The following is a 27750-nucleotide window of genomic DNA, read 5'->3' as shown; positions in this document are numbered from 1 at the left end:
CTCCAAGCCCAACACAAGTAGCAGTCATTTGCACAATTCTTTGTAGCTCATGTCTGGTGGCCCTGAGAAGAACACAAGTAGGAGCTGATCTTGTCTGCACCTCCAAGGAGGCCACAGTGCCAGTACACACAGCTTCAGGCCGTATCAAAGCATCACCACCCAACCAACTCCACAAGTGACACACTCAAGGGGCAGACTTAGCAGGCATCAGAGCCCTGCTGAAATAAGTCCTGCTCCATGGGTGGGCCCCTACACAGCTGCTCCTCAACAATGGTCAGAGATCAGTGGTCGCAGTCCTTGCAGCTGATCGGCCTGAGGGTAAATCCCTCCCAAAGATATGCCAACCACAATCAAGGCTCAACTACAAAAGGACGGTGTACACAGCCCACACAGAAGGCACGACTCCAGTGGCCTATTTGGATGATCAGGGAGGCTGTGACATTGGATCCTACAAGACACCTACTATATTAGGCCACCCTACCAAGCCTGGGAGACATAGCAGTTCTATCTAATACATAGAAATAAACACAGGGAGGCTGCCAAAATGAGGAGACATGACAAAATGACAAAGAAACATGGCCCAAATGAAAGAATAAAAGAAAACTCCAGAAAAAGGACCAAACAAAATGGAGACAAGCAATCTACTAGATGCAAAATTCAAAACACTGGTTATAAGCATACTCAATGAACTAACTTCATGAGAACTTCAACAGCATAAAAAAGGATCAGTCAGAATGAAGGATACACTAACTGGAATGAAGAATAATTTACAGGGAATTGACAGCAGAGTAGATGAAGCAGAGAAACAAATCAGTGATGTGGAATCAGTAAAACGAAAAAAGGATCCAGCCAGAACCATAAAAAGAAAGAAGGATCCAAAAAACTGAGGCTAGGGTAAGGAGGCTGTGGAACAACTTCAAGTGCACCAACATTTGCATCATGGGGGTGCTGGAAGGAGAGGAGAGAGCAAGAAATTGAAAACCTATTTGAAAAAAATGACAGAAAATTTCCCTAATTGGGTAAAAGAAACAGACATACAAGTCCAGGAAGCGCAGAGAGTCCCAAACAAAATAAATCCAAAGAGGGCCACAGCAAGACACATCATAATTAAAATGCAAAAGGTTAAAGACAAAGAGAGAATCTTAAAAGCAGCAAGAGAAAAGCAGTTACCTACAAGCGAACTTCCATAGACTGTCAGCTGATTTCTCAACAGAAGTTTTGCAGGCCAAATGGGATTGGCAAGAAATATTTAAAGTGATGAAAAGCAAATACCTACAACCAAGATTACTCTACCCAGCAAAGCCATCATTTAGCATCAAAGGATATACAAACAGCTTCCCAGAAAAGAAAAAGCAAAGGAGTTCACCACCACCAAACCAGTGTTATATGAAATGTTAAAGGGTCTTCTTAAAAAAGATCAAAAATATGAACAAAAAAATGGCAGCAAATACATACCTATCAACAAATGAATCAAAAAATAAACAAACAAACAAACAGAAAAAGACTCATAATACAGAAAACATTTTGATGGTTGCCAGCTGGGACAGGAATTGGGGTGATGGATAAAAAAGGTGAAGGGATTAAAAAGTACAAATTTGATGTTACAGAATAGCCACGGGGATGTAAAGTACAGCATAGGGAATATAGTCAGTAATATTCTAACTATGTATGGTGTCAGATGTGTACAAGATTTATCAGGACGATCACTTAGTAAGTTATATAATGTCTAATCACTAGGGTATATACCTGAAACTAATACAATAACGTACATCAACTGTAAGTGGAAAATAAAAGTGATCTAAAAATGAGGAAAAAAAGAAATTATGCCAAGTGGAAAGATGCATCTACACCAAAAAATAAAGTGCATCAGAAATTGTAACTATAATTTTAACAGCCTTTTTGATGAATGTGTGATATATAAAAATGACACATATATACAATTTCCTAAGTTTATACATATGCATTCACCTGTGAAACCATCACTACAATCAAGGAAATAAACATGTCTCACCACCAAAAAAAAGAAAGAAAGAAAAGAAATGGTAACTATAGCCCTGGCTAGTGTGATTCTGGATTGAGTGCCAGCCTGCAAAAGATCACTGGTTCAATTCCCAGTCAGGGCACATGCCTGGGTTGCAGTGCAGGTCCCCAGTTGGGGGCAAGCAAGTATCAACTGATTGATGTTTCTCTCCCTCTCTTTCTCCTTCCCTTCCCCTCTTTCTAAAAATAAATAAAATAAAATAAAATAAAGAAATGGTAACTATATATATAGACTAAATAAGAAAAGTCAAATGATCAGCTCAGTAGATGCAGATGGTTTTTCACTGTAGAATTCTACAAAACATTTAAAGAATTAATACCGGTTCTATACATATCTTCCAGAGAGCAGAAGAGAAGGAAACACTCCCCAACTCATTTTACAAGGCTAGTATTACCCTAATTCCAAAACCAAATAAAATTCTACCCACTGTAGAGACCAATATCCTCTCCAAATATAGATGTCCTTAACAAAATGTTAGCAAATAAAGTTTGATAATATACACAATGAGCAAGTTGCATTTATTCCAGGGGGATGCAAGGCTGGCTTAATATTGAAAAATCAATACAGTCTATACCATATTAATAAGCTAAAGAAGAAAAACCACAATTATATAATTTACACAGAAAATAAACATTTCATAAAATTCAACACACATGATAAAAATTTAGAAAACTAGGAACAGAGGGGATTTTCCTCAACCTAATAAAGGAACTCTATGAAAAACCTGTAAGTTACAGTATACCTAATGGTGAAAGACTAAATACTGTCCCTCCAGGACTGGGAATAAGACAAGGATGTCCACCCTCACCACTTCTCCATCACACTAGAGAGCCAAGCCATATGGATTGGAAAGGAAGAAATAACCTTTTTCTATTTGCAGACAACGTGAATTGTAGAAAAGAATTTGGAATTGAAATTGAGATAATTAAATTCTCTCTCTTCTATCTACAATTCTTCTATTTCCATCTGATCTCCTCCTACACATTTCTCCTTGCACTCCTTCCCTGAGAGTGTCCAAAGCCAACACCGAAGATTTTGATAGCTAAGCATTATGACTTCAAAAGTACAAACCAAAATGTGAAAAACTGATGAATTTGATTATAACAGAATTAAGAATTTCTGTTCAACAAATGAAAACATTTCTCAAAGTGGAAATATTATGTCCATTTAGTTATTTTCTTCTTAGGACTCAGGAAAATATCTGGCATCATTCAATTTTAACAGCACCTCATCAAACACCAAAGTTACATGGGAACATAGCTTGGAAACTGCTATACATCTGTCCATCACTAAGAAGCAAAATATAAGAAACTCCCTTTAAAAATGGGCCAGGATTGACATACAACAAGCTGAGTCAATCAGATTCTCTACCATATGAATCCAGAACAGAGTCACAGAACTAGAGTCAGTTATATTACTTGTTCTTGAACTCAGGTCTGTGAACTGTTTCAACAAAATCACTAGAGGAACCTTTTTGGAAATACAGATTCCCAAGTTCCAGAGATTCTGATTCAGAGGGTATAGAGTGAGGTCCCAGAAAACATTTTTTAAGTTCCCCAGGTGACTGTGGTGCATGGTCAGCCAGGTTTGGGACACAGTTAAATGATAGTACTTAAAACTCTGAACAGGGATCGATATTGGGCCCTGTACAAGTAGGGAAAGCCCACTGACAGAAGAAGGGAGACAGAGAAAATCCAACACAAGAGTCTACATGCTCCTTGAGAGACTAGAAGAGCCTGGAGTCTGTGAAAGTGCTTGAGAAAATGACCATGGAAACTTAGCTCCCAAGTGGTTCAGGGCCAGGATCTATGTGACCTACCACAGACACCCATTCAAGTGTCTGTTATTTCCTTAATATAAAGATCATCAACAGACAAGAAAACAATTTTAGTTTTTCGTAAGATGTTCAGCTACTCACCCAAATAATTAAATGCCCACTTTTAATTTAGAACATCTTTACTTTTTTCACAGTTTACCTATGCCCTAGATTTATTGAGAGGTAGTATTTAATCACAGCTATTAAAACTTTTCAGTATAAGGAAAAGCATATTGGAATATCTAATCGGAGCTTCCACACCAACTGGAGAAACAAAAAGCAATCCACAGACTCACCAAGTAACCTTTCAGAGCAAAGCCATCATTAAAGAAAACACATACAATAAAATAGCAAAAGGTGTTAAGAAGCATGAACCCTAGAAAGGTCCAAACTATCTACCTGCCCTGGTTTGACAATTAACTGGCAGTGTAGCTTTGAACATGAAATGAGAGACAATAGTGAGCTAAGAAATCTGAAATATGAGCACAGGGAGACTGGCTGTAGTAAAGCTTTAAATACTTCCCTCATTTGTAAACAGATCACTAAGAAAGATATCTTGTAGCTCTGAGATCCTGTAGCTCTTCTGCAAAATCCTTTTTTTTTTTTTTTTCAAAATACAAAGTCATGTTTTGGTTAATATGAAGTTTAACAATTTCGGTATCAAAATATTGATTTAGATTAATACAAATGCTGATTTCCCAAGTTCCCAACTTATAAAAAAGTTCTTCTGTCCTGAAGAGCCAACAAATACTTACAGGAAGCACATTCAGTCATCACTTACTCTGGAGCAGTATTGGGCAGATGTGTCTCAGAGGTCTTACAGGAAAGGGAAGAGAAATGAAAGGGACCCACCACAGACCTACTCTTAGAGTTTTATAGGTCTAAATTTCGGTAAGATTTCCTCTGATAAAGGGTTTCCCATAGCTCGAAAAACAAAAGTGGCTCAAAGAGCATCCATGCAAACAAAACATAAACTAGGTGGGTTTATCATCCAGTTTACCAATGAAAAAACTAAGCTACAGATTAGTACTTGCCTGAGGTCAGGTTTTTAGAAATTAGGAAGCTGGGACTAGAACCCAAGCACTTTAGCTTTAGAATCCATGCTCCTAACTTCTATGCTATAGCTCAGCATACTACCACACAGCTTAGAAAATATAATATAAATCTCCAAGGTACCCTAATGCATTCAGGAATAAAAAGGTACTCATTAGCATGACACATAAGGTTGTTCAGCAATTCAGCCTCAGCTAGACCCTTTCGCCGCCCCTGCTATCACCCCCTACAAGCACACACACCCTACATTACAGTCACACAGAGGGTCCAATTAGGCCTCAATCATTCCTCATATGCCATTTATTCAGCTATTTCAGAATGGCAGGGCACTATGCTAAGCACTTTATATACCACACCTCATTTCTGTGAGGTAGAGGGTATTTGTTACAAAACAGTGATGTAAAAACTTCAATAGCTTGCCAGGGACAAATAGGTAGCAAGTGAGTGTATGAACTCAAACCCAGGTCTGTTATTACTTCAAAGGGTATGTTCTTGATCACAATTTCCCTGCTTAAAATGTGCTGTCTCCAAACATCATATTCATTCAGCTGCATCTGGAAGAATAGCTGGCAAGTAGTAGACACTTAGATATTTCCTGAATGAATGAATAAATGAATAAACAAGTGCCTCTTCCTCTCTGGAGGCCTCTCAGATTCCCTTACAAAAGTCAGTTGCTCTCCCTACATTGTCACAAGACTTGTTTCAAAGCTTTATTATAAGGCTTCCGGGGTAGTATTCTCTGCTTTCTACTTATATGTACGTATTACCAACTAGACTGGGACCTTGTATTCTCAGCACCTTAACAAAAGGCCTGGCTTTTAACAAGCAATCAGTAAATTTGTTAACTGAATGAATTTCCCTGAGGAAAAGACAGATGAGTAAGAGACTCATAATTCATACTAAAACTTCTTTTTCCTCAAGAAATAAACAATATTCAGACCTGTGATATATTCAGATGAATGCTCTATAAATATCTCTAGATTTCAACTATCGTCAGGGTATCTAAATTTTACTCATCCAGCACATATTTATGAGTAATCTACATATATATTATCACTCTTAAGGAGTTTACAACCTAATCAAGAAGACAAAACACAATAAAATGTAAAGGTAAACAGTCGAACATGACTCAGTGCCACATAACTGGTAAAACAAAATGCTGTGGGCTTGCAAGCTGAAGTCCTCACTATGGGATAAGGCCACGCGGGTCAATGACCTGTGGACAGTCTGCCGTAAGACTCTTTTCAGTCGCCAGCAAATGAAGTAAAGACAAGGGGGCAGGAGAGTGTGTTTCCTATATAAAGATATTTAATTCAACTTTTAAAACTGTCCTTAATCTGACATCATGTTCCTCCTTCTATTTAATGTAAAAATGTAATTTCTTTTAAAAAATAATGGGGATAAGAAATGACCATCACTGTGTGGTTCCACAAAACTTGTTTTCAAGATTTTTTTTGGTACAAACATTCCAAACATTTAGGAACTACTGCACTAAGGTGCTCAAGGGAAGCATCCCAGAAGAGGTGTAAGGTAAAGTGAACACTGCAGGATGAACAGGGTTTGGCTAGGTGTGGAGAAGGGAGGGGACTGTTTTGTGAGAAAGGGGAAACAGCCTATCAAAGGACAGCGTATAAATGTTCATGTAAAGTTTGAAGTGTAGCAACTAAATCAGCCTGATTGAAACTTGGAAAAAAGTGCAGCTGCAAATTCTATTTCTGGCAAAAGGACTCTTCTGATCCACCATTGAAAACAATTCTAAATAATGGATTTTTTTTTTTATCTTCTCAAATAAATAAGTTGATGATCTTGCAAGAAAATAAGAAAGGTGGAAACAAAGAAAAGTGAAGATAGGAACCCACACAACAGGGTACCCAAACCACAAAAACTAGCTTTCCCATTGAAGGCATTTTCATAGCCCAATGTAGTCTTCATTCTCCCAATCTAGTGGGGCTCAAGGACTAGAAGACAGAAGTGAGATTCAGGCTAAGGTGGAGAGTATATGGATACCCCACTCTCTCAATTTAAACTGGGGCTGCAAAGGGGATCAAGATAGAAACCCACCCACTCACACATACCCACCCTCTCCTCACTCCCACTCCCGAATTATAATGAAAACCACCAGTCTCAAAGCTTGGCAATGAGATAGAAAGGAAAATCTTCCTGCAAATTCAACCACAAGCCGGCCTTCATAAGGGATTGCTACTGAATGGTCAAAACCTCAACGCAGGAATTTAAGTTGAAGTGGTCACAAACTAAAAGTGGCCACAGAACACTAGCAAAATAATATGTAAATCTTCTCTGGAAAAATTCACTTCAATGTTGGCCTCAAAATAATTCTCACAAAAAGTTTCAAGAAACATAAACCCATGGCAAAAATTTGAAAACCCTCACGGGAACAAACCCCATAAAATAAGACCCTAAGGGAAAAAAAGATGGCAAAATCAGACTTTCAAAGACTTCAGATATTGAAATTACTAGAGACGGGATATGGAATGAATGTTAAATAAGCTTAAAGAAATAAAAGGGATTGAAAATGAGTAAAGAGTAAGAAACTATAACATGATCAAGCAAAATTGAAAAAGAACAAAAATATTTCTCAAAAAAGAATAACTGAATGGATGGCTTATGGGTAGAAAAGATACAACCAAAGAGAATTAGTGAGTTTACAGAAATTACACAGAATAACATTGAGAAAGAAATCAAAATTATTTTAAAAGAAAGCAAAAGACACAGAAGACAGACACAAAAAGTAAATATAATATACAAGATTAATCAATATTCCAGAAGAGGAGAAGAGAATGGGGCATAAGCCATAGCTGGTTTTAGAAAGCTGGTTGTAACACTCTATTTACTTTTCGGGGATCCCATCTTCACTTAGTTATTGGTCTGAAAATAGCTGAAAAACTTCCAAAACTGCCAACAGATACACATTCATACATTCAAGAAGTCCAGTGAAGGCACAGCAAGATAAATAAGAAGTCTAGAAGTAGTTCTGGTTCCAAGGAAAATGTAGTAGGTGCACTCTTCCCTGTCTCTGATAACTATTAAAAAAAAATCTATATAATCCGGGTAGAATTCATGAAGCAGTTACTTGAGGAATCAAGAAAGTAAATATTAGTAGATGGATTGGGGTAGACGACCAAACCAGCAGTGCATTTATCATTTTTTTCCCTCCAGTATCACTCAGCATGGACTCAATGCAGCCCCAAAACTATAAGTGGACAACAGCATAGACAGAGTGACTTCCAGGAAAAGCTCTCTAGTTCAGGCTCAAAGACTGGGAAGGAAGCAAGGGTCTATAGGCACCTAAAGCAGGGATAAAGGATCCTTCTCTAATCAGGAGCATGACATTAAGAGAGGGGAACAAATCCCAATTTACTTTCTTTTCCTCTCTGTCTTCCCACTACTAGCTCTGGACTACAGACCTGGGAAGTACACAGCAGAAGAGGGTAAACAAAGTCCCAGTTTTCTGGCAACAAAACAAAAACGGAACACCAGGGAACTAGGGAGATAGAAGAGGGAGGGGAGCTGGGGGAAATGGCCCCATAAAGTTGATTTTGAACTCCAAGGCTCATCTCGAGTCTATCAGCAATGTGTAAGGATTCCAATTGCTTCACATCCTCATCAACACTTGATATTGTCAGTGTTTTTTTATTTTACTCACTCTATTGGGTGTGCTGGAGCTTTCTCAAAGTAGTTTTAATTCACATTTTTCTAATGACTAATGATGCTAAGCATCTTTTCGTATGCTTATTTGCCACCTGTATATCTTCTTTGATATGTGTCCATTCAAATCTTTTGCCCACTTTTCTTTTTTGGGGTGTTTAAGAGTTAAGGGTTTATACACTGAGTTTATATATAAATAGATATTAAATATATGTGGTACATGAATGCAGCAATGGAACCAGAAAGAACTGGTCAAATGTGTCAAGTGTTTTAGAAGTCTGTGGCTTGTCTTTTCATTTTATTAAAGGGTATCTTTTGATGAGAAAAAATTTTAATTTTGATAAAGTCTAGTTTATCAATTATTCTTGTATAGTTTGCTTTTCGGGTCCTACTTAAGAAGGTAAATTTAACAGAACTTTATCAGTAAATTAGAGGTACAAATGGTATGGGAGGTATTGAAGATAACCCCTCGATTTCTGGCTTGGATTAATAAGTGAAACACCATACTGAGACTATTTTCTTACAGGGCATCCATAATCCATAACCATTAAGCCAAATCATCTTTTCTGGTTTCCCATTCCCACTGACCTCCCAACAGTATTCTATACTGCTCATCTATGTCTCTTCTTTCCCCTCAGGTTCAAACCTTAAACTGTGCTTTTGCTATATTCAGTCTGAAAACAACACACACAGCTTCATCTTTCTCATTGTGCCAGTGATTTCCAAATCTCTACCCTCTCTCCCTGGTAATAGTACCATCCAACATTTACTGAGACCCTATTATGTAAGAGGCACTAAGCCTATTTTCTATTTACTGCATATTTCTCCTTGACCTATCGTTAGTTTACAGTCAATCAAATTCATTCTTCTTGACCTCACCATCACCTCTCCCTCCTGACTCAGCAGTTTCTGTCAATAGTATTTTGACGTTCTCCAATAATGCTACTTGAAATAATGGAGGTCTTGGAACTAGACTAAGTGCCAAAAATGGCCTATTCCCAATTTGCTTGAAAAATTCTAATAATATAATTGTAAGCTTTCCTATCATAAATTTTTCTTAGACCTTTCTCACCTACTATTCTGTCTATTCTAGAATATAAAATAGTATTTGATTTAAGGGGGAAAACGTAGTTTGAAATTTAATATATAAATATTTCATAGTATTCTGCAAAAATACCATGAATCTATTACCTGAACATGTTTGACCACCACTGAACTAATAATGTGCAACTCATATTCCTGCTAAATTTTCTTTTCTGTGCAGTGTGACACTTTACCTATAAGGAAGTTAGACCATGGTAGGAAAGGTCAGACCAATTTGTCTGAGGGAAAAAAAATTGACTAAGTGGGCCATCAGAATACTCTATAAATTTCTTCCTCCTTTAATGCCCGGCTATGACTGCCTATCTCTTGGCACCAAAGACAAAAACCAGCTTAGGGGTTGAGTAGAGAAAACTTTCAACAGTCAGTGTAAGAGTGACTTTGCATCCTAGTCATAGCAACTGAGGCACCCCAGGCTGCACCTCCAGTTAAACCAACACACTCTGAACTGTCTTTCTCTGCTGATTATCAGTAGTTACTCCAAAAATAAAGCATAATGTTATCCTAATAAAAATAATACAAATATAAATATTTATAGTCCCAAAGGGTTTTGTCATAGCCACATAATTTGGAGATACCAATTATTTGGAATCATCATAAACATGAATAGTTGGGAATTAAATATACAAAAATATTACTGATCATACTCTTTTAAGGATGAAACCCAATCAAGACTAAATAAACTTCTATACTGAGTTAAACATTCAAATAATTATTCAATGTATATTAACTGAGCCACCTACTATGTGTCACATACTGTGCAAGTCACTCAAGGTACCAGACTTCATGAAATCTGTAGACCATGGAAAGACAAAGAATAACAGCCAGGACTGATGAGCAGAGATCCTCTAAGAGCAGCTGGAGGGTAAAAGGGATGCTGAAAGGTTTCTCCAGAGCTCTATTTGGGCTCAAACCTGAAGAGTAAGTAGAGGTTAACCAAGGGTATGTGCATGTGTGCTCGCAAATAGGAGGTGGAGGGATGCTATGGATGAGACTAGGACCAAACAAAAATGGAGGAGAGAGCACACTCAGAGTCACACAGATATGGGCTCTAACACAAGTTCTACCACTCATAACCTGCGTGCTCTGGGCAAACAACATCTCTAGCTTTAGTGTCGTCATTTGTGAAAGGGAGTAATAACAATACTACTTACTTCATAGAATTATAGTGAGGATTAAATAATATATGCATGCAAAGTTATTAGCTCTCCATTTGTTAGCTCTAATACGTCAAGCAACTGGAAATCTCTTTCTCATCTACAAAATGGGGATCATAGCAGTACCTTCTCCACCAAGCTGTTAATGAGGGTAAATTGAAAGATTAAGTATGAAGATTCAATGAGATAACAAATGTAAAGTGCTCAGAATAAGTACTCGTATTCAAGAGTTCAATCAATGCTAGTCATTACTATTCTATATTAATAGGCAGAGTCAAGCTCCCAAAAGGCTTTGTAAACCACGTTAGGGGTGTGGATTTTAATCTGGAAGTATGGGGAGCAACTGAGGGATTTTAACAATGAACTGACATGATCAGACTTCCCTTCTGGAAGACTCACTCTGGATACAGTATAGAGACTGAACTGGAGAGAGGCAAGAATGGTAGAAAGAACCCAGTACGGAGGAATTACAGCCATTACCGTAAGGGAGGACAGTGGCCTGGACCCAGAGGACAGCAGTACAGGAGATGAGTGCACAAATCAATGAGATTTGACATTTGGATTCAGCATGCAAAATGTCCCCAATATCTTACTGATCTTTCCCTCCCTCCTACTCTTTATCTGACTACTAAGGAGTCATGAAATCTCTTTAGTTCTCATTACTCATCATTCTGCAACTGACTCCCAAGCTCTATCTTTAGCTCCCACCACTCTCATGATCTTCAGGTCCAAATTTCAACTCTCTCTGGTAAGCTCCCCACAGATAGTAACCTCACAAGCAACAGAACCCAAAGCAAACCAATCATTTATTTCCCCCAAATATCTCGCTTTCCCTATTTTTAATGCTAGCTGTGTCAGTCCCCCAGGTCACAACCCCTACAGTCATCATCCATCTACCTGGAAAGACTTTCTAATCTCCTGATACTACTTTTTGACAACCCTGATACCTGGACTCTTAAACTAAAGGCAATGTGACACAAAACAAAAGGATACAGCCAAACATCAGCCTTCATCACCTCTTTTCCATTATAACAGGTTAATTTGTCTACTCGCCTTCAGTCATTCTGCCCTTCAATCCTGATTATTCTCATAAATCTCTCTCTCTCTCTCTCTCACTCACACGCACACACACACACACACACACACACAGATTAACGTGGAAGGGAGCTACCTAAACTCTTGATTATTTTTAAAATTAGTTACATTGGTTAGAATAATTACACAAAAATGTAAGTACAACAAAAATTACAGTGAGAACAGAACAAGAACTCTAATGGAGCACACCCTGCAAATTTTAGTTTCTTTTGTATGTCACTAGTTCGAAACATGAGATTATCAAGCACGGAGTGAATAAAATTCTACCTCAGCAGTACAAACACCTGCTTAGTCACTGGAAATTCAACTGTGAACAATGAACATGAACCAGTTCTTCAGCTACAGATCTGAGAAGAGGAGCCTGACCATCACCCAGAGGCCACTCTCTCCACCTGTGGCAAATAGCAAATATTGAAGATAGAGCTCACCTTGCTCAAGAGCATAGGGAAAAATAAAAGACCTGTTAAAAATACTGTGAATGGGGAAGAGGAAACATCATCTCTTGGAAGAATATATCTCTGAAAATGATTAAGAAATGTTTCAGGAAACTGGTATCCTTAAATAGAACAGGAACAACATGAGTTCTACAAAACAGGAACAGAAAGCTACAGGGAGGGAAAACAAGAGTATAAAAAGACAGTAAGAAAGGATGGAAGAAAAATGATGACTTCCATGAAGAATAAAAATGCATGGCATTAGACACATTACCTATTTGGTATTCTTGCCAAAATGTTTAACCTTGAATCTAAGCATGAGGGAACAATGAGACAAATCCTAAATGTAGGACATTCAACAAAACAACTGGTCTAGATTCTTGAAAAAGTAAATGTCAGAGACAAAAAAAAAAAAAAAAGAAGCAGAACTGTTCTAGATAAAAGGCAACTAGAGACACAACAACTAAATACAACATGTGATTCCCTAATTGGACCCAGGCTGAAAAACAAAGAGCTGCAAAGGACATTACTGGAACAACTGGGAAAATTTAAATACAGATTGTTTGTTAGATAACATTGTATGAACGTGAAATTTCTTGATGGTGATAAAAGTATTGTGGTTACACAGAAGATTACACTTGTTCTTAGGACACAGACACCAAAGTACTAAGAGATAAAACATCATGATGACTCTAACTCGATAGTGAATTATTCAGCAAAAAAATGTAAAATAAATCTGTGTATATAATCGAGAGGGGGGAAGGGAAGGATTACCTATCCCTTCATATTATAGGGAAACAGATAACCATTTATACTAAAAACCATACAACTTCTATAGTGACTTTTAATGTAGTTCTTTTTATTGTTTATGAGGCCAGCACAACTTTTACACCAAAATCTGACAAGATAATTACAAGAAAGGAAAATCACAGCCAAAATCTCTTATGAATGTGGAGTCAAACATAAAATAAAATATTAGTAAATGGAATCCAGCAATTATGTATAAAGAAAGATAATAAATTATGACCAAATGGGTTTGTCCCAGGAATGCCCAATTAGTTTAATATTTGAAAATAGAGGAAGGGCCATCAAGAAACCTGTATAAAGGACACATGGACAAAGCCAAAGGGTGTGGGATCGAGGGTGGGAGGTGGGAATGGGTGGAGCAGGGTGAAAATGGAGATAACTTCACTTGAAAAACAATTAAAAAATTATTTTAAAAAAGAAATGTAATTCACCACAGTAACAGGGAGGAAAAATCATGTATCATCCCAACAGAGGCAGAAAAAGGGTTTGATAAAACTCAACATCCATTCATGACTAAAGCTGGCAATAGCAGTATCAACTGATGCAGACCAAAAAAGGCTCGAACAAAAGTCAGCTCTCTTTAGCCAAAGGACCAGAAAAGGGGGCAGACGAACGAATCAGAAAAGTTTTAGAAAATAACCGCTAAACGCTGCAGCCCACATGACAGAAAACCTGTGTGGTCTGGCCTTCACTTGAGTCAGCAAAGGATGAGCAGGGAGAGAACCTGTATTTCTACCCTCACCAGACTGTAATGAAGTGTGCCATCCAAACGCCCCTGCCAGGTTAACGTTACAGAAGGGGAGAGCTGGGCCTTCATGATCCTCTGGGCAGTAACGGGACCCCCTCAGTAGAGGTTGTGAAGCCTGGACTTCTACTCACACAGCAGTAATCGAGGCCATGGTGGACACAGGGGGAGAAAGAGCCTCAATAAAACCACTAGTATGATTTCAAGTTGGAAAAAATAAAGATATGATAAAACAAATAATGTGAAGGGAAAGAAGAATTTAGAAACTCAGGGGAAGAGAAAGGGAGAGAGTACTATTTTTAAAAATTCTAAACTCCACCAGCTAGAGAAGTGCCAGAGGAGACCTCCTGGGAGCTGAAACTCCCACCCCAACCCTGCAGTAAGGGGAAGCCCCCACTCCGGGTGTCAACCAGGGCCGAGCACAGAGCCTGGACATATACGTCAGCCTGGCAGTAAGAAGGCAGAAGGCGCCCTGCCCACTCTGGAGCAGTGTCACAGGAAGCCAGCTAAAACAGGAAAATATCTTCAAGTTCTGTGAGAAATTGTTTTGACACAAAACTCTATGACCATATAAACCAGCGATTTTCAACCAGTGTGCCTCAAGAAGTCTTAAAACAGGCAATACCTGACTATTTAGTCAGGGGCACTGACTTCTTCTACCTTAGATTGTCAAATAAAAAATGACAACAGCCAACACAACAATAGCCATCCAGTATGAACGAATCAAAACCATAGCTATTTTTTTTCAGATAGGCAAAAATTATATTTTTGGTGTGCCAGAGTTTTAATAATTAGGTTATGTGTGCCATAAGATGAAAAAGGTTGAAAATCGCTGACATAGCCCTGGCCAGTGTGGCTCAGTGGACTGAGCACCGACCTGCAAGCCTCTGGCCTGTTCAATTCCCAGTCAGGGCACATGCCTGGGTTGTGGGCCAGGTCCCCAGAGGGGGTACATGAGAGACAACCCAAACATTAGAATCAACGTTCCTCTCACACATCAAGGTTTCTCTTCCTCTCTTTCTCCCTCCCTTCCCCTCTCTCTAAAAATATATAAACTAAATCTTTAATAAAAAGAAAAAGAAAAAAAGAAAATCACTGATAGAAACTATCAATCAAGTGCGAGAAGGTATACATTTTTCTGATATGCTAGAATTCAAACATCAGTGGTGAAGGGACATTCCAGGATTAAAACCATACAGCTGACTTTATACACATCCGAACAGAAAGGTAGGAAGGACCATCAGGAAAGGAGCGGGGGGAGAGTTTTGATAAAACTGCTAGTAAGATTTCAAGTTGGAAAGAATAAATATATGATAAAACAAATAATGCAAGGGCAGAAGGATTTAGAAACTCAAGGGGAGGGGAAGAGAGAGAATACTGTTTTAAAAAATTCTAAACTCAGATATGGCTCTTTCTTTTCCAACCTGGGGTGCTTAGGCCACCTACAGCAATGCAGACATAGCCAAGTCCAAGAACCACACCATGCACAACCAGTTCAGAAATGACACAGAAATGGCATCAGTAAGACCTAATCATAAAGATATCTTGTAAGGACATGGAACTGAAGTTCCTAAGGATCTTGAGCTTTGTCAAGAAAAATAAGAAGGGTCTAGAAAAGATGAAGACCAATAAAACTAAGACCATCAAGGCCTTTGTCAAGCTCAAGGTCCTGCAAGGCATCAGACACAAGCTTGCGAGACATGACTATTATAACACTGCCAGTGTGCCAGGCTCTGCTAGCCTGAGGCTAGCACTAAGCCCAAAGCCTAAGCCAAGGCTCAAGTTCCCAAAGGTGCCCCAGTCCCCATAAAAAGTACAAAGCAGAGGATGCAAGGACTCATGTGATGCCCTGGGCTGCTCTCTATACTGGGCTGGTGTCCCTCGTGCTATTTGGTGCAAATAAATGCAAAACTAAAATATTCAATGACATAAAAGAAATTGTTTAGGTGCGATATCATCATGTTTTTTTAAAAGAATGTTTATCTTTTAGAGACACATGGAAATATTTAAGATGAGATATGACATCTGGAATTTGCTTCAAAGTAATCTAGGACTGGAAGGTGGGGGAGGGAGTTTACAGTCAGTTATCTACAAATGAAACTAAGTAAGCCATATTAGTAAGTGTTGAAGCTGAGTGACTGACAAGTGGGGGCTCATACTAGTCTATTTTCACAGATGTTTAAAATTTTCCAAAATGTAAAAGTTAAAAAACAATAATTTTAAGCACCCAGGAAAACAAAATAAGATGTTCAAAAAAAGACAAGAGTAGTACCGCTAAACAAAGAAAAATATAAATGATACTTTATAAAATTTTCATATATTATTTGAGAGGAGCCACAAAATGTTCCCAAATATTAACATTCTAATTATTTGCATGCTCATCTAATCCCTTTTAGTAGACATTAAGCTTCTTTTCCCCAACCAGCAAGAGGAAAAGTGCATTGCCTATATCAGAATAGAAATCCTTCAAATAAATTCAGTAAAATATACAACACATCATCCTGACATACAGAGAGAAAGCAAATACTTTCTCTACATCTTAAAGAAAAACTATGAAGAGGAATACTTACTTTCTTTTGACTTTTTTTTTAGCTCCAAGTTGTTCACATAAGTGTATCACATCCTCTCCAAGTAAAATCAATAACAGCTACCATTTACAAAGTCACTTCTCTGCTGGGGACTAGATATAAGACCATTTTTAATCCTCACAACCACCTTACAGACAAATTAGCTTCCTCCTATAAATAAAAAACTGAGGCCCAGAAACTTAGAACTCAGGCGGGGATTGTGTGTGGTTCTGGAATCTCTAACCCGAACGTCTCTAAGGCCCACATCCCCCCTAGCTCCTCCATGCCTTGGAATACAAGAATTTTGCTGGGAGTCAAACATCTTTCTCTAGATTGGTTTCCTTCCTCCTTTTGATTCATACAACCCAGGCAAGATCAATGCAACATTCCTGAAACCTTTCCTGTGGCTAAAGTGAGTTCAAAAATTTATTTTTTCTCTCTCTAAATCTAATATGGACAGATTTGCCCCCAGCAACTTGGCCCAGCCCACTTTAAGTCTTACTCATCTAACAAAGCACACACATTCACTGCGGAGCCCTTAAAGATGTTCTTTTCTCACTGCAGACTAAAATGCCTTCTCCCAATCATACTTTTTCACTTTTCCTCGGAGAAGCAAACACATTATATAACCAGTCCTCAGCTTCCAAATATTCATTTAAATATAACTTTGCTAACCTTGGCAAGTCATCTTTTCCTCTTGCCTCTTCCATGTAATTTGTCACCTAGTCGTGTCAGTTCTACCTTAAAATCTCTCAAATTCATCCTTTTTCTTTCAACAACCAAAACGTCACTTCAGGTTTTGACTTTCTGCAGTATAAACTATAACAGAGTTGGTAAATCAGTGGTCTCCAGTTTTCTCCCCAATGCATTCCTTCCTATCAGTAAAAAATTTGGGCGTATAACTGACATACATTCATATTTATAAATTATAAGAATGTTTTACTATACTAATGTATGCATTAGAAAACACAAAAAAGGAAATTGTGAAGGTTGATATGAAAACAAATATAAGTTCTACCACATTCTTTTCACACCCCAGTGGATCATCATGCACAAGCCGAAGATATCAACTGTCCTAAAATACTGCTGCCAGAGTGATCTTCCTAAAAGCCCAAACCTGATCGTACTACACCCCCAACTCTGTCCTTAAAGGGCATCATGTCCCAGTGGCACAAGCCTACTTTTCCAACGTTACCTCCTATAATCTTCATTGCGTATCCTGTATTTCAGCTATTCCCATTAACTCCTGTTATCTCCCTGTCTGGCACACACAGTTTCCTACACCTGAAAAGTCCTTACCCTTGACAGCCATTGATTTTATACGTAACAGGACCTCTAAAAGAACAATACACTCTAAATGCAATTAACTGACTTCCAAATGAACTTTTGGAACATTAACCTATCTTTTCTATAGGAACTTATATGTTTTGAACATACCTCTTGTTACTTCCATTATCTGGCTCCTTTTCAAGTCCTAAATACTTGGAAGAATGGGTATGAATTCCAATAAAAGTAGAAGAGGCCAATGCTGTTTGTTCTCTTTGGTTTATTTTTCTTCCTTGTTTATCTTTCCTCTTCCACACAAAACCCTTTTAAGCAAAAGGATGTTGAAAATCCAGAGATTAGTTCCCCCTAAGCCCACGAAAAAGGCTGAACCTTTACAACTCACAACCAGAATTCCAGCCAGGAGCTTACACATGGCCTGAATAAAATATTTTCCTAAAGCAATACTTCAGGTTTTGCCTTCCTTGTTCCAACCTTACTATCTGCTGTGCAAACCCCTCCACACTGACTATAATGGCTAACATTAAAATGATGGGGTTGCACCAATACATTTTCCAAAAGCATGAAAATTCAAGTGACTGACTCTGGCAACTAATAATGGGGAGTCTTCAACAAGACTTTTGTACTGTCTTTGTACTGTCTCCTGTGGGGACTGGGAGGGGAGCACTGTGGTGGAGAAAAGAGAAGAGGCATTAGAGGGAGAAGCCCTCCAGAGGAAGTCATATTTCAACTTCTAGTCTTATCCCACAGTAGGGGAGATATGTGAGCTGCGCTATACAACAGGCCTCAGGAAGAAGCAAGCCTGTGGTGCATTTTGGTAATGGGATCCTTTAACGAGCAGTCCAAAAAAAGACTGTTGCAGAAATATCCTAAAATGCCAAGCCTGCTTCTCTGTATCAGAAAACAATGAGGTAGGTTTATCTCCACTTCCAAGTCATTTCACTGTTCTTCCTTCCAACCCACTCCCTCCCCCAAATCTCATCTTTGTTTCAAGTTCCTACCTCTTCTGAGAAACATCTGTCTGCTCTGCTCCTTCGTTTTCTACACTACTCACTAGACCAAATCAAAACTACAAAGAGATAGCACTTTACACAAAATGGTACACTTGCTTTGGAAAATAGTTTAATGGCTTCTTAAACAGCATTACCATACAATACAGCAATTCTATTTCTAGGTATATTCCCAAGAGAAATGAAACCATATCTTTATAACAATGAAAAAGTAGAAACAACCCAAATAACCTAACAACTGATGAATGAATGAATGAAATGTGGTTTGTTCATACAGGGAAATATTACTCAGCAATAAAAAGTAATGAAATAGATTTTAGACTCCTGACCAAGATGGAGATGTAGGTAGATACACTTTGCCTCCTCGCACAACCAAAAGAGGGACAACAACAGATTTAAAAAACAAAAACCAACCAGAACTTCCAGAAAATCAAACTGTATGGAAGTCCGACAACCAAGGAGTTAAAGAAGAAACATTCATCCAGATTGGTAGGAGGGGCAGAGAAGGCAGCCAGGTTGGAGAAGACGCAAGGCAAGGTGGTGGCTAGAGGACTGGGTGGGCGCGTCAGCAGCTGGTCCCACATTTGCATGCAGATAATAATAAACCAGGAGGAACAACTGGGGAGAGAGACAGACCATACAATCCAAGGTTCCAGAGCGGGAAAAGAAAGCCTCAGAATCTCTGGCTGTAAAAATCTGTTGGGGTTGTGGCGGCGGGAGAAACTCCCAGCCTCACAGGAAAGTTCATTGGAGAGACTCACAGGGTCCTGGAATGCACAAAAACCCACCTACCTAGGCATTAGCACCAGAAGCGCCCAATTTGCTTGGGGGCAGCAGAACTGACTGAAAGCCTGCCAAGAGCAGAGCAAGCAGCATTATTCCCTCTCAGACCCCTCCCCCACATATAACGCCACAATGCAGCAAAGTGGGTTGTCCCACCCGGGTGAATACCTAAGGCTCTGCCCCTTACAACGTAACAGGTAAGCCAAGACAAAGAAATATGGCCCAAATGAAAGAACAGATCAAAGCTCCAGAAAAAAATACAACTAAGCAAGGAAGAGATAGCCAACCTATCAGATGCACAGCTCAAAACACTGGTAATCAGTATACTCACAGAAATGGTTGAGGATGGTCGCAAAATAGAGGAAGAAATAAAGGCTATGGGAAGTGAAGTAAAGAAAAATACACAGGGAACCAACAGTGAAGGGAAGGAAACCAAGACTCAAATCAACAATTTGGAGCAGAAGGAAGAAATAAACATTCAACTGGAACAGAATGAAGAAACAAGAATTCAAAAAAATGAGGAGTGGTTTAGGAACCTCCAGGACATCTTTAAACATTCCAACATCTGAATCATAAGGGTGCCAGAAGGAGAAGAGGAAGAGCAGGAGATTGAAAACTTATTTGAAAAAATAATGAAGGAGAACTTCCCCAACCTGGCAAAGGAACAGAATTCCAGGAAGACCTCGAAGCTTAGAGTCCCAAAGAAGTTGGACCCAAGAAAGTACACTCCAAGGCACATCATCATTACATTACCCAAGATTAAAGATAAGGAGAGAATCTTAAAAGCAGCAAGAGAAAAGGAGACAGTTACCTACAAAGGAGTTCCCATAAAACTATCTGCTGATTTCTCAAAAGAAACATTACAAGCAAGAAGGGGCTGAAAAGAAGTATTTGAAGCCAGGACCTACATCCAAGATTACTCTATCCAGCAAAGCTTTCATTTAGAATGGAAAGGCAGATAAAGTGCCTCCCAGATAAGGTAGAGTTAAAGGAGTTCATCATCACCAAGCCTTTATTATATGAAATGTTAAAGGAATTTATCTAAGAAAGAAAAAGAACATCAAAACTATGAACAGTAAAATGACAACAAACTCCCAACTATCAACTGAACCTAAAAACAAAAACAAACTAAGCAAACAACTAGAACAGGAACAGAATCATAGAAATGGAGATCACATGGAGGGTTATCAACAGGGGAGGGGGAGGGGGGAGAGGTACAGAGAATAAGTAGCATAAATGGTAGACAGAAAATAGACAGGGGGAGGGTAAGAATAGTATAGGAAATGCAGAAGCCAAAGGACTTATATGTATGACCCATGGACATGAGCTAAGGGGGGAGGAATGCTGGTGGGAGAGGGGGTGCAGGGCAGAGGGGAATAAAGGGAAGAAAAAATGGGACAACTGTAACAGCATAATCAATAAAACATACTTCTAAAAAAGTAATGAAATACTCATATGCTCTAACATGGATAAACTTTGGAGCCATTATGTCACATGAAAGACAAAGGATTATATATATTGCATGAATCCATTTATAAGAAATGCTCAGATACTCAAATCTACAGCAACTACAATTACTGACTGCCTAGGCTGAGAGGGTTTGGAGGGGAATGGAGAGTGACTTCCTGGGATGACGAAAATGTTGGAATTGGACAGTGGTGATCGATGGCTTTTGTAAGCATACTAAAAACCATTTACTGATACACTGTAAAAGAATAATCTTTGTGGTATATGACTTATAACTTAATAAAGTTGTTTTCAGATTACCATGGTCTTCAAGCCCCTACTCAGGCCCCAGTCTCCTTCTGATCTTAACCTCAAGCCTCTCTACCATTAGTCATTTCCCAAACACAAGGGCCTATCAGTTCCTGAAACAGCTAGGCTTTTCTTACCTTGAGGCCCTTATATACCCTCTACTCTCTGCCTGGAATGAAAAGTCTTACCCAGTCTTTTTACATGACTAATGACTTCTCATCCTTTAAGTCTCAGCTCAAATGTCATCTCCACAGTAAGCCTTCCTTCTCTGTATCTAAAGTAGAACAGCTGCTGCCCTGGCCAGGTGGCTCCTATGGTTGGAGCATTGCCCATGCACCAAAAGGTTGTGGGTTTGATTCCCAGTCTCGCCACATACGTAGGTTGCAGGTTCAATCCCCAGTTAGGGCAGGTATGAGGCAACCGATCCATATGTATGTATGTGTGTGTGTGTGTGTGTGTGTGTCTCTCTCTCTCTCTCTCTCTCTCTCAAATCAATTAACATAAGCTTGGCTGAGGAATTAATTAATTAAATAGGACAGCTGCTTCCATCATTTCCTCTTAGAATTTTGTTTCCTTTATACCACATCCACAAAGCTCTACGTGAATTGATTTGGGTTTATATCAGGTCCAACAGACTGTAAGCTCCAACAACAGCAGGAATAAATATGTATTATTACTTACCATTATAATTCCCAATATCTAACACAATTCCTAGCATTTAAGTGCCTACGAAAATGGTAATTAGTATTTGTATTTCCCTAATCTGCCATGTCCTTACACGTACTGTTCCCTGTATTGAGAAGACTACGACCACTGCTGCCACCTCATCGCCACACTTGCCCCTTCCATACCCTTCCTCATCCCTCATCTCAGCTACAACACTATCTTCTTAACAAAGTTTCCTGCCTCGAGCCCTCCGGAGAAGAGTCTCTCCTCCACTTATTCACCCACTAATCACTGGCTGCATCTCCACCACAACAATAATCTTATTGTGTTATACTGGGTGTGGTGGACGGGTTTGGTGTGGAGGGGGCCTGCAGGGAGTTAGTTTTGTTTTACATTTCTGTTTTACAACTACTTTGGGAAGTCTTAAAGTGAAGAAAAATCTCATTTCTATGTCTTAGTGCACTACCAGGCACATAATATAGTACCACCAATTATGATAGTAGCAACAATGACTAACATTTATTGAGTGTTTAATACGTGCTTGACACTCTTCTTAGTTCTAGAGTGAGTGAGTGAATGAATAAATGGATAAATTTCTTGGTCACCAACCTCAAAGAGGTCACAGTCTGACAAAGACAGAAGACAGGTATACAGGCTAATGCACAGAATAAACACAGCGCAAGGCCAAATCAGCTGCCCTGTTCTGTCCCTCTCTGCCTTCAAATCTTTGAGTATGCTTTTCTCTGAGTTCATAAATGTCAGGTTTCTTCAAACTCACTTAGAATACTTCCTTCGATTACTTACAATCCACTTCCTGCCCTTAGTGCCTGGAAACAATTTCTAGGATGTCACCACAAGCAATATTAAACTGCTACACAGTTTCCTGCTGTGCGTCTGCATTATCAGTTAAATTGCTTCATATTAACCACATTCCAGTCCACTGGGATCAGTCAAACACCAAATAAGATTTAAACACAGCTGTCAAAGATGCCAGTTGCCACTGCTCCTTTTATCCCTCCAGATGAATAAATGCCTGCTCAGGTTTAAGGTTTAGGAGCTTTCCAGGGTACTACCTGCATAACTGGTGACCTTTTCTTTTCTTTATCAAGTAAATGTTTGGTGTGAGGCAAGACAATATTCCCCTATTAAAATGAACAAGAACTGAACACTCTGTAGAAAATATAAAGAACTATCTGCCTAGACCAGGGCAATTTGGCTTAAAAACTTATAAAACATGAACTCTTTCTCCTGAAGAGTTCAAATAGCAAATTGTCCTTTTAACTCTATGTATACTCAGTTAGGATCTCAATTCAAATCCTACTATATTTCTTAAATGCATTCCATAAACTCTTCCTAAACAATCTTATGAGTCAGCTACTGGGTTTGACACGGGAACCTCAAGACCAATAAGATAGTCCCTACCCTCAAAAACTTTGTCGGGAGTTAGTATGGGAGACAGTCAAGGAACTGGACTTAGTGCTATGACAGTGATAAACACAAGGGGCCATAGAAACAGATGAGGGGCACCTGGCCTAGGCAGGGCAGGGGCGGAGGGGGGGGGAGGGCGGGGGGCGAGGACCTGGCATCAGGGCAGGTTTCCAGGGGATGGCATCTGATCTTAGGCCTGTAAACTCCCATTCTCTCATGTTAAGGTGTAGTCAGTAGCACCTGCATCATTGGACAGCTGTGAGGATTTGATGGCACAGTTCACATGAAGCATTATCACCATGACTGACACAGAGACTGTGCTCAACCAGCCTTAGCTTGAAAGGAAAGTCTGATCAGGCACCAAATCTCAGCATCTATCCCTAGCAATACCAGCTTCACGATTACAGAGATTATTGTTTTTAATCACTTTTATTCTTTATTGACAGAATGTTAAGTCCTGCTCTGCATCTTCACAGTCTAATTCCTTGATCAACATTCTTCTCCATTACCTGAAACATCCAGTTCTCTGACATTTCTGGTATAAAACATACTAGTTTTCTTAGTCTTTTGATAGAGAAAGTGTGAAAGAACAATAACAAATGCTGAGTTTTTATTATGGGCCCTACAGTCCCGGTGAGACTAGGGTTACTGCTCATAATGAACCTGCAACAATAGTTTTCCCCATTTACCCTCAGGGTGAATAAGGTACTCTGTGTAAAGTTGCACAGCCAGTAGGAAAAAAGAGCTGGAATTTGGATCCAGATCTGATTCTACATCTTAGCCTGACCCGGCCACACAGCATCAAAGATAAGCAAGAGAAAACACAGACTGCCACAGTGCTCTCCTGCTTGGAGGGTCCCCAGTGCGCTCTCGCCTTCTGCTGCCCCACCGCCAAGCTGTCCTACACAGTGGAGCCTGCACACTTAGATTTCACCTCAACCAGCGAACACCTCGTCAGCACTGGACGGTCAGGAGGAACCAAAGCCGCTTCCTCCGACAGCTAGGGCTGCACCTAAGTAGACGATTTCCTCACCACCTGCCCACCCCACTCCTAGCTGCAGGCAGAAATTGCAGTCAACAGTCATCATAAATCACAACTACTTTTCACGTTTCTCTTCATATTCTCTTTCAGTCTCACCACAAGTAAAGCTAGTGTATTTCCCGAGCCTAAATTTTTATTTTTTTAATCTTTATTATATTTTTCCCCATTACCATTTAGCCCCTTTATAGCCCTCTCTCCCCCCAGCAATCACCACCTTGTTGTCTATATCCACAAGTCCTTTTTCTTTTGCTCAATCCCTCTACCTCCAAACTGCCCCCCCACTAGCTGTCATCTGCTCTCCAGCTATGTCTGTCTGTGTTCCAAGCCTAAATTTTTATCACAAAGCAACCTAGTGTCAAGATCAAGGTTATTCTTTATGCTAATTTCATGCTTGATACAAATTCTTGCATTCGTAAATTCTCCTGTCCAAGCGCTCAGTGATGGGTTCCCAAAACACACTTGAAATACGTATGTCAACCTGCAACCTTCACAAGCAAGACAGAGACACGATGCATAATCACCTGAACTTCTACTTGTTGGATGTTCATGCTGGCTCTGACACTGACTGCCTCATATCAGACAAGTTTCTGAACTTCTGTGTGACAAGAAGGGTAAGCATCCCAACGAGCACACTCTGCACCTCTAAGGTGGGTTTTAGAAAGTGTTTCTAAGTGCCAGTGAAATCCCAGTTCACAACTCTTCCTTGGAAGCAGGAGCTAAACTTGGTGTGCCTCTTTAGTCCCAAAGCTTCACACTTGTGTCTTTTTACCTCCCGAGCCTCTTGAGCTCTTGTTTGGAGCACGCTTCGAAACGTTTCCCCTCATTTCTACAAAAGTCAAGAACTGTGTGCTCATCCAACTCTTTCATTTTCTCTATCAGAAGCAAACTCTTCTAGTTTCATTTAGCAGAGGTCTCAGGGGGGCTGCAGCACACAGAAGACACATTTTGTGACTGGAAGCCTGAGCCTCAGGGGACTGCAAGACTGCATAAAGGTCACACTGCATGGACATCGACTGGACAAGGATGTAATGTTTAAATCCTAGATTTTGCCCCTAAGGCCCTTCTCCTTTCAAACTTCCTCTAGCATAAGTCTCAAAATGCTGAAATAAACACATACCACAGACTTTCTTGTAAGCGGGTTTCAAGTGTCCTACAAAGATGTTTTTAAGGAAAAGGCTTGCTGTCAACTTTGTTTTTAAGTGCCCTCCAACAATTCTATTACTCATGGAGAAAAAGTGAACATTTGTTAGTAATTAGATAAGGCATCTCATGTTCTGGAGCTGAGGACGGGAGAAGCCAAAAGAGGACCTGGCTGGGAGGGGAGAAAAGAGTCGGAAACAACACACCCAAATTAAACTGCAAAAAAAGTTGCACTTTCCAAAGCCCACTCCTAAGTCCCCAAGGAGGGAAACAATGTTTCAATGGGTGCTGAAGTTCGCTGTAGCAACAGTTTCCCGGGAAAACTAACCCCGGCCTGGGACTCCAGGTGAATGAATGAGTGAGGGAACTTGCCAGATTGGATTACAAAGCCTTTCCAACAATTACCAGGTGCTCAGTTACAGCACTGACGTATCTTCCTTCACAGCTTCTGGCCCGTGTGGTGTGGAGACTTTCACAGGTAAGAGGGGAACTAGTAGGGAAGAGAAAAGGGCCTTCACCCCACGACCTGAGGTCCATAACTGGTCCCCCTCTCCCTCAGAACCTCAGGCGACTTTCGTGGGGGCCCGCAGGCCTTAAACAGCAGGGCTGCTACCTCTCAGGACCTGCCTAACTCTCAGGGGTGCCCCAAACACTCCCATTCGGGAAGTTGCTTCCGGAGATTTCTCGCCCTCCCCCCAACAGTTGTAAGACTATTTTCAGAGGCTCTCTGGGACCCCACGGAGGGGACCACCTTGTAATCTCAGCAGCTCCCGCCCTCAGGTGAGGAGGGGACACCTGACCACTGGCGCCCTACCACCCCACGCGCACCCCGCCCCTGCGCCTCTCTGGATCGCCATGGCAACCGTCCCCCTCCCCGCGTGACGCCGGCACGCGGGGCGCCCCTGGGGTCCCGGCAACAAGTCCCCCGCGCGACCCACGGCCTGCAGCCCTCGCCCGGCCTCGCCACCCCGCGCCCGGCCCGGCTCCGCCCGGCGCGGCCGCACTCACTTGATCCTGGAGCCCATGGTCCCCGGGCCTCCTCATGGGCCCGCGGCCCCGCTCGGCGCTGCGCAGCCTGCCCGCCCGCCCGCGGCCGACCGGCCTCCCTCCGGCGCTCTCCCCGCCCCTTCCTCCCTTCCCTCAGGCTGGGCCCGCCAGCTCGAGGCTCGCTCCCTCGCCGCCGCCGCCGCCGCCGCCTCCCGGGGTTAATGTACTAGGTCCAGCCCGGCTAACGCCATGGTCGCCGGCGCGCGTGCCCGGCGCGCGCCGCCCCCGCCGCCTCTCACACAGCCGCCCCCTCCCGCCCGCGCCGCCGCCGCCCGCAGGGGCTGCCGGGAAGTGTAGTCCGCTCCCGGAAGGTGGGGCCGCCTGAGGCGGGGTAGGGGCGGGCCTGGCTTCCGGCCACTGGTTCCCGGAGCTCCGTGGACCCTGCCTCCAGGGCACAGGCCCTGAGAGAGCTCCGTCCCACTCTCTCCTATAGGAAACTCCCCCTACAGCCCCCTGGGAAAGACCCTCGTCCCATAGAGACCCCTGAGCTCGCTGAAGAAATTTTCCCCCATTCCTCCCTTACGGAGTTCTCCCACCCAGTAGCTCTGGTGTAGAGATATCTGTCTCCCACTCAGGCCTCCTTTGGAAAATCCCATACCTGCCAGGAAGTTCCTTAAGGGAGCCACAGAGCCTCTTCTCTCACACCGTCCACTTCCCCAACATGATCCCAACATGGTGATGGAGGCCCTTAGACCGGGCAGGAGACCTCACACACCCACAGGAAACCCACCTGGGGGCTTCAGAGCACCCGGTTAGTGATTCTGTTCTGCCTTCTCCTTGAGGGCCTCTGTCTCCCTTTATCAGCCATTTGGGAACCCTGATGGAGCAAACCCATGTCACCATAACAGATCGCGGTAGAGATGAGCGCAATGCAAATGAAGGTATTTGAGAGCGCAGCTGGCCAACTGCTACCTGCCCCTGGCGCCCCTTGGCGCTGGCTTTCCTCAGCATCCCAGTAAGCTCCCCCTAGGCCTGGAGGAGTCGCAAGGGAAGCGATGAGGACAGCTACCATCCGCTAGTGTTCCCCAAGTGGGCAAGTGAGCGTCCTCCCCGAACCAGGCACCTTATTTCCCCTACATGGTTAGCACCAATCCTCACGACAATCTTGGGAGT

At 41.1% G+C, this 27750-nt stretch overlaps 1 protein-coding gene across 4 annotated transcripts in view; it reads right to left on the bottom strand.

Annotated features, from left to right (window-relative positions):
• The window catches only part of DENND1A (DENN domain containing 1A), a 492157-nt gene extending 465315 nt beyond the window's left edge, over positions 1 to 26842 (bottom strand). For all 4 annotated transcript variants that reach the window (XM_053920814.2, XM_053920818.2, XM_053920816.2 and 1 more), the window contains exon 1: positions 26599 to 26842. In XM_053920814.2, the coding sequence (XP_053776789.1) occupies positions 26599 to 26615 (17 nt within the window). In that variant the 5' untranslated portion in view covers positions 26616 to 26842. The remainder of the gene's footprint in view (positions 1 to 26598) is intronic.
• Positions 26843 to 27750: the final 908 nt, after the last annotated feature.

The sequence above is a fragment of the Desmodus rotundus genome, chromosome 1 (genome assembly GCF_022682495.2).
Source record: "Desmodus rotundus isolate HL8 chromosome 1, HLdesRot8A.1, whole genome shotgun sequence".
Lineage (NCBI taxonomy): Eukaryota > Metazoa > Chordata > Mammalia > Chiroptera > Phyllostomidae > Desmodus > Desmodus rotundus.
Note: the sequence above shows the minus strand (reverse complement) of the source record. Positions and strands in the feature narration are given on the sequence as shown.